Here is a 12,303-nt window from a genome sequence, read left to right as displayed (position 1 = left end):
CCGGATCCACCCCTCCTGTGTTCCGCTGTCTCGTGGCTCACGGCTCAGCCCCCTCTCTGATCTGAGATGCCCTGTCTACACCTGGCTGCTCTGCCCTCTGACGGCAAGAAGGCTGCCCTTCGGTCCCTCCGTCGTTTGCAGCTGGGCCTGCCGGCAGACCACCTGCCCAACCCCAGGAGTGTACGGGATACCGGGAGTCGGGGAGTTAAGTAGGAACACACTCCAAGGACGGGAGAAGCCCCTCATATTATCTCAAATAATCCAAAAACGCACCATCAATTTGTGGACAGTTAAGAATGAAATAGCTTCTAGCTTCTTTGGGAGAGTGGTTGATACCCAACTTGGTCCTAAATACCCTTGTTTCCAGGCTGGTGGGAGAGGTGGGTCTTCTCCACACCCGGGTCCTCTGCCCTCAGTTTAATCCGTATACAGATACAGATTGGTCTTCGGAAGGCACGGCCTTCTTAAACGGAGACAGAGAGGAAGGAGCGAGATGGTTTGTGTTTCCATGAGAGGAGAGAGCTCTGCCCCACAGTCCTGCAATACTGTTTACTTAGACGGATTTCTAGTCCTTAAAGGCTGGGAGAGGGGCTTGGTGTTCTAGTCGGATTCGATAATAAGTAGATAATAGTCTCTTTGTAGTAGCAAAACAACACAGGACATCCAAGCGGTTGTGATTTGGACAAGGTGGCCATGGGCCACGTGTGTTACTGAACGAGCAGTGATTGCTTGGCGTAAGACATTTCAGAGTCAGAAAAACTGGGTTTGGTGACCATGGTGACCACGCAGGACTGACTTGCAGAGCAGTGCTGTGGACGCCTGAGTACTTCAGCTAAGCATGTATTTTCTACAGGTGCAGAGAAAGGCTGTAAACAGCACGTTAAGCGCGCATAAGACAATCCCAGTGGACTCTTCAGTGTCTAGGATTGGCTTATATTTCAAGTCTAATTACTACAATTGTTTAAATACTCAGTGGATATTTTGACCTAGTTCTCTCGCTATTCTGGGTTGACCCACAAAGGAATCCTCTGGCTTCCATGACTCTTTCGTCAGCTAGAGGTGCTGTAACGGATACCATGACTGGGCAGGTTAAACACCAGAAATGTATCTCCTTTCAGTTCTGGAGGCTGGATGTCCAAGATCGAGGTGTCAGCAGAGTTGGTTTCTTCCTAAGACCTCTCTCCTTGCCTTGCAGATGGCTGGCATCACCCTGTGTCCCCATGTGGGCGTCCCTCTGTGGGTGGCTGTGCCCTAGTCTCGTTATATGTGATTAGGGGCACCCACATGACCTTATTTAATTTAATCACCTCTGTAAAGACCCCATCTCCCCACACGGTCCCATTCTAAGGCGCTACGGGCTAGAGCTTCAAAATATGACTCTTTGAGGGAACACAACTCAGCCCACAATAGTTTGTATTTATAAATGATAGGTGTGTTTTAAATTTTTACATGGATCCCTTTTGAAACTTACTGTTTAAAAAACTTTTGGTATTTTTGAGGTTTATTCATGTTGCTCATGTGCTTCTGTTGCATTCATTGTAAGTGCTGTGTAGTATTTCATGGTATAAAAAATACCAGCTTATTTTTCTGTTCCGCTACCAAGGAACCAAGTTAGATGACTTCCATTGTTTTGCTCTTCTAAGCGGTGCTCGGTGGAAAATCTTGTATGTCTCATGAACATACACTAGAATTTTTCTCCCTGGTCTCGAGACTTAAAAATGAAATTGTTGCACCACAAGACACGTGCATTTTCAAATTAACTTGGTATTGAAAAATTCCTCTGCAAAGTGGTTAACTCATTTATTCTCCTTCTAGCAACGTTATGAGATTTCCTGTTTCTCCAAGTACTCGCCAGCTGCCGTTGGATACAATTTGTCCCACTCATGCTGTTTGTAGGAGCAAAGAAATTCTACTCCTAGATGAATACCCAGGGACTCAAACCCGGACATGCATGTTCATTCATATACACGCACGTTCATACATGTACATACATGGTCATAGCAGCATTGTTCACAAAGGCCAAAAGGTGGCAACAGCCCAAGGGTCCATCAACAGAGGAATGGATAAACAGACCACGGGGTGTACAGACAGTGGAATGAAGTAGTGACACACGCTACAATGTGGACGAGCCTCAAAAAGTTGATGCTAAGTGAAAGAAGCCAGACACAAAAAGCCACGTATTGTCTTGTCAACCTTAGAGAGAACAAAGAACAATTTTATTTAAGCAAAAATGAGTTTACTTGGGAAGAGCAGAGGAACTGCAACTTGGGACAAGCAGGCTATGGTAAACCGTAGCCAAATCCAAAGAGACGAGGGGAAGATTGGCCTGTATTAGGTTTTAGGAGGAAATTGGGGAGGGTTGTTTTGAACCCAGGTTTACCAGGGAAGAACCTGGAGTTTGAGGTTTGGCGATTTCTCATTGGCTGCAAACAGTAGCTAGCGCCTTATCGTTGGGGCAGGGAGGGATCGGACCTTCCTTCTCTTCCTAAAGCAGGAGATGAAATTCCTGGGTGAAAAGTGTCCTTCCTCGTCAAAATGATTCTCATCATCCTTCTTCCCGCTGGTGATGAAGGGCTGGTGTACAAGGGAGAGTTGCCCCTTCAGGGCTCCCCAGCTCCATTTAAAATGAGGTTCCTTTATTTATTTTCACAGTCTGATTCCACTGATGTGAAATTTCCAGAGGGTACATCCGCAGAGACAGAGCGTAGACTGCTGGTTGCCAGGGCCTGGGTGCGGGCGGGGAGTGGGGAGGGACTGCCTAATGCGCATGGGGTTTTCTTCTGAAGTGATGAAACCATTTTGGAACTGGATAGTGTAATGGTTACACAACACCGTGGATGCACTAAATAACCACTGAATTATACATTTTAATTGCTTCATCTTACGTGAAATTCACCTCAATGTAGAAAATTTTAAAAAACCTAAACAGAGGTTGCAGACCCCAGGGGTGGTCCAGCCCCCTGGGCCCCCTCTTTTAGCCCCCGTGGGTTCACCTCTCCTTGCTTCCTTTTTACAGCTCAGTTATTCATTGAGCCACTTTCTGTTCTGTTTTCCCTCATCTCTAAGTGTGCACAGTGACATAGTCCTCGGGTACCTTTATCTGCTTCTCACCGGAGGCAGATGTCCTGTGAGCGGCTCTCCGTCCATTAATCGCGGGGCAGAGGGGAAGGAGCCGCAGCTGCCAGGAGGGGCACCCATTCCCATCCAGTCAGGGCTTGGCCTCCCCTGCAACTAGTGACACACCCCTTGGTTTGTTTTATCTAGAAAGGACACAGGTCACAGCCCAGAAACCAGCAAACGGCTGAAGAGGGCAGGTTTCTTGGCTGACACTGTAACACCCCTATTAACCCCTTAGAGCCCGTGGAAACCCAGACATGGCCCACGGATCTCTGGAGCTTTGGGTCCCCAGGGAAGGGGGAGAGGAGGGTCTTTAAGGGAGAGGTGATGGAGAACAAGCCCTGCCTTCCCTACAGTTGGTCCGCGTGTGAAGGCAGCGCGTTATTCCCGGGAGCCTCGGTAAGGCCTGAGGACAGAGGCCTGTCCGGCAGCAGGGGCCCAGGCAGGAGGTTCTCCCGGGCTGCGTCCTGTGCTGCCACCTCGTGGTGGACGACGCCGGCTGGGCGGGAGAAGCCAGCGCGATGAGCCAGGGTCATAGGACACGCGGACCCACAGACGCGCCCGAAACGGCAGGCCCCGCTGCAGGGCTGTGTGTGGGGCAGGGGTGGATGTGGACACTGAAGCCACTGCCATGCAAAGACACTTAAGACTCAGTACGGCAGAGGAAGGGTTTATCCAACAGGTTAAGTGAACTGTTTTGGTAATTTCTAAAGGGTTCCAAAACGACAGACCCTTGCGTTGATTCGTAGCGTACTTGTTTATAACGAGTAGGATTTGGGTGGTGTCCAGCGCGGTCTTCGGGTCAAGCAGGCCTCAGTCCTGTGTACCAGTGTCTCTGGTGCCCTCTGCTGTCTCTGCTTTGCTGTTCCACCTTCACAAGCCAGCAGGTGGAATAAAGGACCCTTAGATCTACTCAAGCCCCTGGATGCTGACTCCTCGGGGATCCCAGAACGGATGGCAGTGCTCGCAGACAAGGGCGGGCTGTCTTGGGGCCCCTGTCTACTACTCCACTTGGAGAGCCCCTTCATCTTCCTACAGCATCCCCGTGGCCAACACTGACTGAGGCTCCTGCATGCTGGGCGCCTAAAATGTGCAGCTCGTTTCTCCCAGCTCCCCCAGACAGCAGGTACTGCCTCATCTCAGCTTTGCAAATGAGGAAACCGAGGCACAGAGGTTAAGTGACTCGCCTAGCGCCTGGTGCCCGGAAACACCCTCTGGTCTGCTGCTCCAGGGCCTGAGCCCCAGCCCCAGGCTGCTGCATCTCCTGAACGGTCAGCAGTGCTGGCTGCTGGGCCGGGTGGCGGGGCCAGGCAGGAGGGTGAGCGCCAGCCTTCTCCAAGGCCGGCAGCCGTCAACTGTGTGCACATTTGTTAATTAAAGACATCGGCAATACGCCAGCCAAGTCCTGGCTTGAGAGGACCGAGCTCTCCAAGAATCAATCCCATGTACTAATCTCATTTAGGAAGTAAGAGCATATTCATTCTGTCAACTGCTTGCCTAACTAAATGCGGCTTTTGAGGACTGCACACAAAGTCTTCTAGTAAACAGGGGAGTGAGCCGGACCCCTCTCTCATTATAAAACTGGACTGTCAGCTTTATATACTTAAAGGCTGCTGTTAAAAGACCCACAAAGATCACATAAAGCTTTGTCATCCAGACGAGAAATTCCAAACACTGTGAACACAGCAGCGCATGCCTCTCACATGTGTCCCACAGCACACGACTACTTTCTAGAGCTTTACGAAAATATTCAAGCCACGTTTTTTCCCAAAATGGTCATTGATCATTTGTTTAGAAATGTTTGGTATTTTATTTCAAACCAATAAAACACAAAAATAGTTGCTGGCCCAGGTTTGTTTCCCACAAACAAGGCTGACAAGTTTCCTCTTCACAGAATACGCCTGGAGTTCAGTCCACTTGTACGAAGGGTCTTACATCACTGCACTCTAGCTTTTGTTCCCTAGCAGAGCTAGCCGTGATGCTATTGAAATCACGCTAGACACATTTTGACGTGAACGAGGTGGCCGGGATGTGACAGGACGGGCTCTGGGGAAGAGGAGGAAGAGGAAGGAACATGGACCGCTTGAGAGTCAGGATTTCCCGCTGGGCCGATAGCAAACCCTGAGCCGGGGGTGTCGTCGGGAATTGTGCGCATCCTCGCCGTCCCACTGCCTTCTCTGTCTTCCAGCCCGCCTGCCACCTGCACGTGTGCTTCCGGGGAAGGAGGTGGGATCTGGAAAGGCACCCTGTGCTCTCCACCTCACCGGGGACTGCAGTAGTAAGGCCTGGGGCTTCACCGTTGGAGTTGAAAGAGCCCCTGCCCCCATGCACCCACGTTTGAGTTTGGCTGACCGTGGAGTGGAGGGGACGTCCGGGGGGCAGCGGGAGGGAGAGGACAAACCAGTGGCGGGAGAGTGTGGCTGCGGAATGACTGGAGAATCATCATTTCTAAGTCATTCCTGATTCCCCCGTTCAGTTCTCTAAACCTTATCTGCAAGTGGGGACCCAGAAAAATGAGAACGAGGATTAGTGATCCTAAAGGAGGGAATATGCAGAATTTAGCAACTTGTCTTTTTCAGGGAGAACCCCAAACCTTGCGTGCCCGTGTGCACAGTCCCTGGGTTCTGGGATGGCCGGGGTCAGGGTGCACCCCGCATGAGAAGGTGGTCCTTGGGGCTTGGTCGTGGGGTAAGGTAATGGGTGGATGCATGGTGTTGTGGTGCTCTGGGGACCCCCATTTCTTGCTATGAGGCATTCATTTGTAAACATATCACTTACGTGGCGTCAGGGCTCCACCCTTTTTCATGCTGCAGAAACCAAATCGAACTGGCTTAAGCAAAACTGTCAGTTTATCAGCTCCTGTCATTGAAGAGATGGCTTCTGGCAGGTGTGAATCCAGAGGTTTTGGAACTGTCAGTAGGACGCTGACTTTCTCTCCATCTTTGATTCCAGGCCCATTTCCTAGGTAACAAACTCCAGGCTCAGAGCATCTGCATAGTGGCCACCAGTGGCTCCAGCCTGGGCGGGCCTCCCCTGCTGTGGGTTTCATGCCTGTCTCTGAGCCAGCACTGCACCCAAGCATGACGGGGCCTGACTCACACCCCCGCCAGGGGTGGGTGATTGTGGTGGGGTCGCTTTCACTGGACCGCGTGGGGTTTCCTTCCCACAGAAGGAAAGGTAGCTTTTGCTGAGGAGGGAGAAGCGCTGTGGGTGGAAAGACCATAGACGTTGGCCCTATGTGCCTCGTGCGGTGCAAGCTGGTATAGGAGCTGCAAAAACAAGCAGCAAATGACATGGAAGGAAACGTGTTCCTGCCATTTAACGGTCACCGTCCAGCTGGGGGACATAAAGCCAGGACAGAAGAGCAGGGGCCGGGCTCGCAGCCTTGTCTGCACTGAGCTGCACCTGGAGGTGTTACAGGGACCGATGGGCCAGGATTCTGTTCCCAGACGCACTGGGTTATTGGATCTGGGAGTTTGTTTCTAACGTGCATCCAATGTGGAGAACCAGGAATGTAAAGAAATTAAAGCCCTTGCAGGTAACTGTCCTCTGTCAGTGGTGTTGGGACACAGAGGCGGTGTCACCCTTGCAGGGTGAACTTGGGACGGTAGTGACCGCTGTGCAGATTTCTCTCTCGGTGGAGTCCCCCCAGGGCCCCCATTCTCACCTGTTAGGCAGGAGCGTGTCCCGAAGTCATGGGGGGGATTCGGCCCCTCTGTCTTCTGACCCTTGAGCCACCATTATTAGTCAGTGGTGAAAGAGATTAACTTAAATGTGGCCCCTTTCTCCATCTTGTGTTTTAGTGGGTTTGAGCCCAGGAACAGAGAACAGAGGAGAAATGAGGAATAACGCAGAAAATGAAAATTGCACATCCACAAGGTCGTGTGTGCAGAAGTGGGCAGAGGTGTGATTTCTGTTCTCCAGACCCTAAAGTCACGTTCCTAAGTAAAATCTTCAGCTTATTTCAAACTTTGATTCCAGCCAAAGACAGGCTTGGGAAGAGGAAGAGTGTCCTCGACGTGTGTGTCTCTAGGCTGAACCCCGATGACTGAACATGTTTGGAATTTTAATTAGGCGTTCCTTAGCCTGTTTACAGATTAGGATTCTTCTCCCCTGTAGCTGGAATGAACACCTTCGTAGGATGGAGGGCCTTGAAGTCACCTTAAGACGTTAGCCCAGCCCCTGGTGATAAGCACAGCTCCTTAGTCAAATGCTGTGCGTTTGGAGATTAACAAGTGACTTTTTTTTTTTTCTGGTTGCGTTTTGAGGTTGGTGATGGGAACATCACTTCCTTTGGCTGAATCGTAAAAGTTGCACAAAAGTTTGCCAGTTCCCTTCTTTCGGTGTTTACTGAAGGGCTTCCTGAAAGCTAGTGAAACTCCTCAAATTATTGAAAATCATGTGGAGATTTATGTTTAGAAGCAGAAAACTGCCAGGCTTGGTGAGTGTCCGTGTAACTGTCCTCACTAAGGAGCTACCGTCAACGAGGCCCTGTGACTTAAAGGAATTTTCTTCACTTTCTGCTCCCACAGGGCAAGTGTGACCTGACCTCGCTTGAGACAAAGGCAGCCTCGTCAGCTGAGGTAAGTAGCGCTCACGTTGGCTTATCTTCCTGCATGCAAATGTCAGTTATATTTTTTAAATGTTAAACGTGAAGTCTTTTTCAATTTTCTTTGGTTATTTTACGCTGCCCAAAGTCCAGCAGAGCCAGCTGTGGTGCGCTTTCAGAAGAGCACAGCCCTACACAGTACAATTTAAATTCTTTGATGTTCTGCGTGAAACACAGAAACGCGAGTTGTGTAATAACGTCTTTGTACGGCAGGGGTCTGCCTTGTGCGTCAAACTGGGAAAGTCATCCTGCTTTCCCAGGAAGACTGAGAGTTTTATTCTGAGTCTGTGGGCCATTGGGGGTATCATATATGTGATTTTATGTGCAGCCATTCTTTTAAAACTCTATTACGTGCCTTCACAATACGCTGGCATTAAAAGCAGCAAGTGAGATATCAAAGCAAGGCAGGGCTGGGATGCCGGGTGTCGCATGCCGTCTGCCTGGGGATTGGTGGGCTGGCGGCCGGCCAGCTTCCGGACCCTACTGCGTGCGTGTTCAGGGTCCATCAGAAGCTTTTGCAGGAATTAGGCCTAAAATGAATTGTTTTAGATGGAGGTAGATTTCTCATAGTATTTCAAGTAGCTACCTGGTTCGAATACTCACATTATAAATAAGGAATTTTATGAGGCGGTTTTCTGGGTGTTTTGTTTCTCCAGCTCCCATGATCCCAGCAATAGTAATGCTACGTGTACTAGCAAAGCCGAGGCACCTGTAATTGTCGGGGCTGCAGATTCCCCGCAGGCACGGCAGGTACGATGGGCCCGTTCCCTGTAGCTACCAAACAGGTCACAGAAGCCAGGGTTCAGGTCAGCCTTATTTAATTTACGTGATTGCATCAGACTACGTTCTGTTCCTCCTAGACAGAAATACTGCTGGTTTTCGGCATATTGGCATCTTTCTAATAGTCCTGTTTCACCAGCCTTGTCAAGGTGGTGGGCCACCTGGAACCCATGCAGGTCGGGAGCTGCTCCAAGAAGTGATGGCTTCTCAGCAACTCACTGTGGGTCTGGGGTCCCCAGGGGCTGTGCGGAGCCCCAGTAGTTCCAGGACCTGTATTCCCGGAGCAAAGGAAGCTGGGGCTGTGAGTGGCCGAGCTTGCATTTGGTTGCCGGTATGCGTGCAAACAATGCTTATCACCGAATGCCAGGGTTTTACTTTTTACACACTTGGGCTTTTCCTCTCTGGGTCTGATTGTATTTTTATCAACAGCCCAACACAAAGAATTTGGTTGAAAAAAAGGTCCTCGCTACTGTCAGCTTGTATGAATTAGATTTCCTTATTAGACATAAAAATTGTGTCAGTAGAATTAAAAATTAATGATTTTTTTACATGGCTGTATAAAATCAAGGTGGTTCTAATTATTTTAGCTAAGTGACTAGACAGATGTCAGGACTATTTTGAACTGCGTCCTAATTTTAGTAAACTCAGGAAGCAAAGTGAGTTGTGGCACGAAATTGACCTTTTGTACTTTTCTCATAACCTTTTCTAGGTCTAGTTTATAACCTGTTCAAGGAAAGAATAATTAAGCTCTAGCTGGTGATTCTTAGTAAAATTTCATTTGGCTTTATATGGAAGCACACAGATGTGGGAGGGACTGTGTGTCTGTTGGAAAAATCAAGTCTCATCGTATGATCCCCGTGTAGACCAGCCACAGCGAACAGGAGTGACGTTTCAGGATGAGCACGTTGCTCTTTTCTTGGTTGTAGAAATGAACGTAGGCAAATAAAAGGAGTCTGGTGGGGGATGGACTGGGTACTGGGGTGGGATAGAGATGCGGGGCCCTTGGGCATCATTTCCTGTGCAATCGATGGCCAGGCCTACAAGGTGTGACCTGTAAGAGCCACGGTGGGGACTGCAAAGCTTTTCAAGGAGGGTGGTTGTTTCCATCAGGCCTGGATCACATCCTAGTCGAGGCTTCTGGGAGCCCGGGAGCAGCTGCTGGGGGTGGCCTGCTCCCCTCTAGGACCCTTAGCCCTCCAGTGGGTGAAAATGCTTGGCCGTGTTTTCAGATCCACCTTGAATGTGATGAGTAGGGGTCCCTTCTTATACTGAGGATAAAACCCACGAATCAGGCCTGGGAGCACCTGAAAGTGTGGAAAAGGTCCTAGGACAGCCGTGGATCACAGGAGTTTTCCTTTCCCTCTCTCTCTCCCCCTCTCTTTCCATCCCCCTCTCTTTCCATATGTATTTTTAATAAGACTTTGCAAAACTCTGTGTTAAACAGATCGTTACACCAACTGAGAGTATTAGAGGGGCTCCTGTTTAAAATCCTAACACAGATTTAGCTGCTGGGGTGTGAGCAGGTGTCCTTACAACTTTGATAGGAAATACAATGATATTTTACCAGGAATGTCGTGGAAGATGCTGATTGGCTGACACAGCGATTAGTCATTTGCATCTTTCACGTGATAACCGCCCCCCCGCCCCCACCCCCACCCCCGACGCTGGCCTCCTGTTTAACAGCGAATTGAATTTCCTCTTTTTCTATTATGGTTTCACTCTTTATTTGATTTTATAAGAAGAAATTTAAAAAGGAGACAGAGGAGGTTAAAATTCCAAGGGGAGGACGTTTCTTTGCCCAAGCACTCACCCTGCACAGGACAGAAGGGTGGCTTCTTTAGAGCAGCTTCTGCCCCTGTAAGGGTGGTTTTGGTCTTTTCCCTCTTTTTCCTCTTTTTTTTTTTTTTTACTGCTTTGGAATGAACACACATGCCCTTTTTAGAGAGTGGATTGTTCAGTGAGCTATTGATTGGGCGGAACTTTATAAGAAAGAAAAAGCAATTGTTCCCTCAGTTTCCTGCTGTTTGGAGCAGAGGAATGAGGCCACTCCTGGTCATTACTGTGCAGGACTTGAGGCCAGACTGCAGCTTTACCAGGGGAGACGAGGGCAGACATACAGTCTTGCACGAAGATGAAAAGCAAGGCCAAGGCTGTGCCCGGTTGTAAGGTCAGGCCCTGTGCCCCACACGCACCTGTCCACCGCCTGCCTGACATCAGGGTGTGTGTGTGTGTTGTGCTTGTTTGGTGTTTTTTTTTTTTTTTTTAATTTTATTTATTTATTTGTTTTTTATTTTTGGCTGCGTTGGGTCTTCGTTGCTGCGCACGGGCTTTCTCTAGTTGCGGCGAGCGGGGGCTACTCTTTGTTGCGATGCGCGGGCTTCTCATTGCGGTGGCTTCTCTTGTTGCGGAGCACGGGCTCTAGGCACGCGGGCTTCAGTAGTTGTGGCTCGCGGGCTCTAGAGCCCAGGCTCAGTAGTTGTGGTGCACGGGCTTAGTTGCTCTGCGGCACGTGGGATCTTCCCGGGCCAGGGATCAAACTCATGTCCCCTTCATTGGCAGGTGGATTCTTAACCACTGTGCCACCAGAGAAGCCCTGATGTTGTTTTAATTCCTAATAATTTCTGAAACAATCCATTCTTTTGCCAGATACCTCAGCATGCAACTAAATAAGGTGGTGACTCAAACTTAACCCTTTGAAAAGAAACTTAGTTAAAACTCTGCTGGGGTGCGTGGAACATGGTGGCCACTCAATAAATATTGGTGGAATATTAACCCGGCCTCGCCTCTTTTCCGGAATTCCTGGCGAGTGGAGGCCCGGCTGAGACACTCCTGTATGACAGACAGTCCCCAGCTGCGTCACAAAGTAGCTTTCAGTTTCGCAGTTTGAAAGGGGAGCATGAGCTGGCTTCTCTTTTCTGTTTTGCCTTGTAATGACCATGCCTTAAGCTGCTCATCCAGGACCAAATTGATCCTCTGAGGATGTGGAGCCCTGGAATAAGGGTGATTTTTCTGTTTTACTGCGTCTTTGTCATCAGATCTTTTCTTGCCTCTGCCTTGAGTCCTGAAGCGTATGAATTGATGCTCACAGGTGCACTCTGCGTGTTGATGAGGTGACGGTGATGGGTGACATTAACAGATGTGTGAAGCAGAGGGAATCAAAGGCAGGAATCTGGGTTTTCAGTCTGTTTCCAGGGACAGAAGTTCTACCGTGGAGCTGAGCTGCCTCCACCTCCACTAACTCAGCTCCGGGTTAAGGCTCTTCCCGCGTTCAGGCCACAGTGGGTGTGTGGACGTCTGTGCAGGGCAGGGGTTACATTGCCGCCCCCCCGCCCCATCGCAGACCTGGGGCAGGTAAATGAAGGTACATCAGGACTGCAGTGTCACAAGGATGGGTGCAGACATCTCCACGGGGCAGGTGGGGCACCAAGGGACGGTTCCAGAGCAGTGGTGGTAGCAGAGGAGATGCCTACAACTAAAAAGAAGCACAATGCAACCTCTGCGCTTTTTTTCATTCCCTCCTTGAACAGTACGAAAGAGACAAATACAGTCTCATTCCTATATTTCTGTAGTTGTTGGACGATCTCTCCCAGTCTGCGTGTAGCCCTTCAGTGGAAACTAGCTAAGTATTCCGAGGCACATGTGGAGCTAGGAATATCCTTTGATCGAGGTCATACTTTTAAATTTCCTTTGGGGATATCTGGGGAAAAAACTAAACATTAATTTTAGGGAGAAACTCACCCCAAATTTTAACGTATTCAGCTACAACTTAATTCCCATCCCCCAACCAAAACTGACAA

General features: G+C 49.4%; 1 protein-coding gene across 4 annotated transcripts in view; it reads left to right on the top strand.

The window, feature by feature from the left end:
- The window catches only part of RPS6KA2 (ribosomal protein S6 kinase A2), a 382,062-nt gene that overhangs the window by 80,574 nt on the left and 289,185 nt on the right, over nucleotides 1–12,303 (top strand). For all 4 annotated transcript variants that reach the window (XR_003793712.1, XR_003793713.1, XM_029223883.1 and 1 more), the window contains exon 3: nucleotides 7,650–7,700. Coding sequence is in view for 1 of the 4 variants with exons in the window: in XM_029223880.1 (XP_029079713.1) it covers nucleotides 7,650–7,700 (51 nt within the window). In the remaining 3 variants the exon portion in view is untranslated. The remainder of the gene's footprint in view (nucleotides 1–7,649; nucleotides 7,701–12,303) is intronic.

Source organism: Monodon monoceros, unplaced genomic scaffold (assembly GCF_005190385.1).
Source record: "Monodon monoceros isolate NGI ecotype Baffin Bay Population unplaced genomic scaffold, NGI_Narwhal_1 Super_Scaffold_15, whole genome shotgun sequence".
Lineage (NCBI taxonomy): Eukaryota > Metazoa > Chordata > Mammalia > Artiodactyla > Monodontidae > Monodon > Monodon monoceros.
This window is presented reverse-complemented; position numbering and strand designations above follow the sequence as displayed.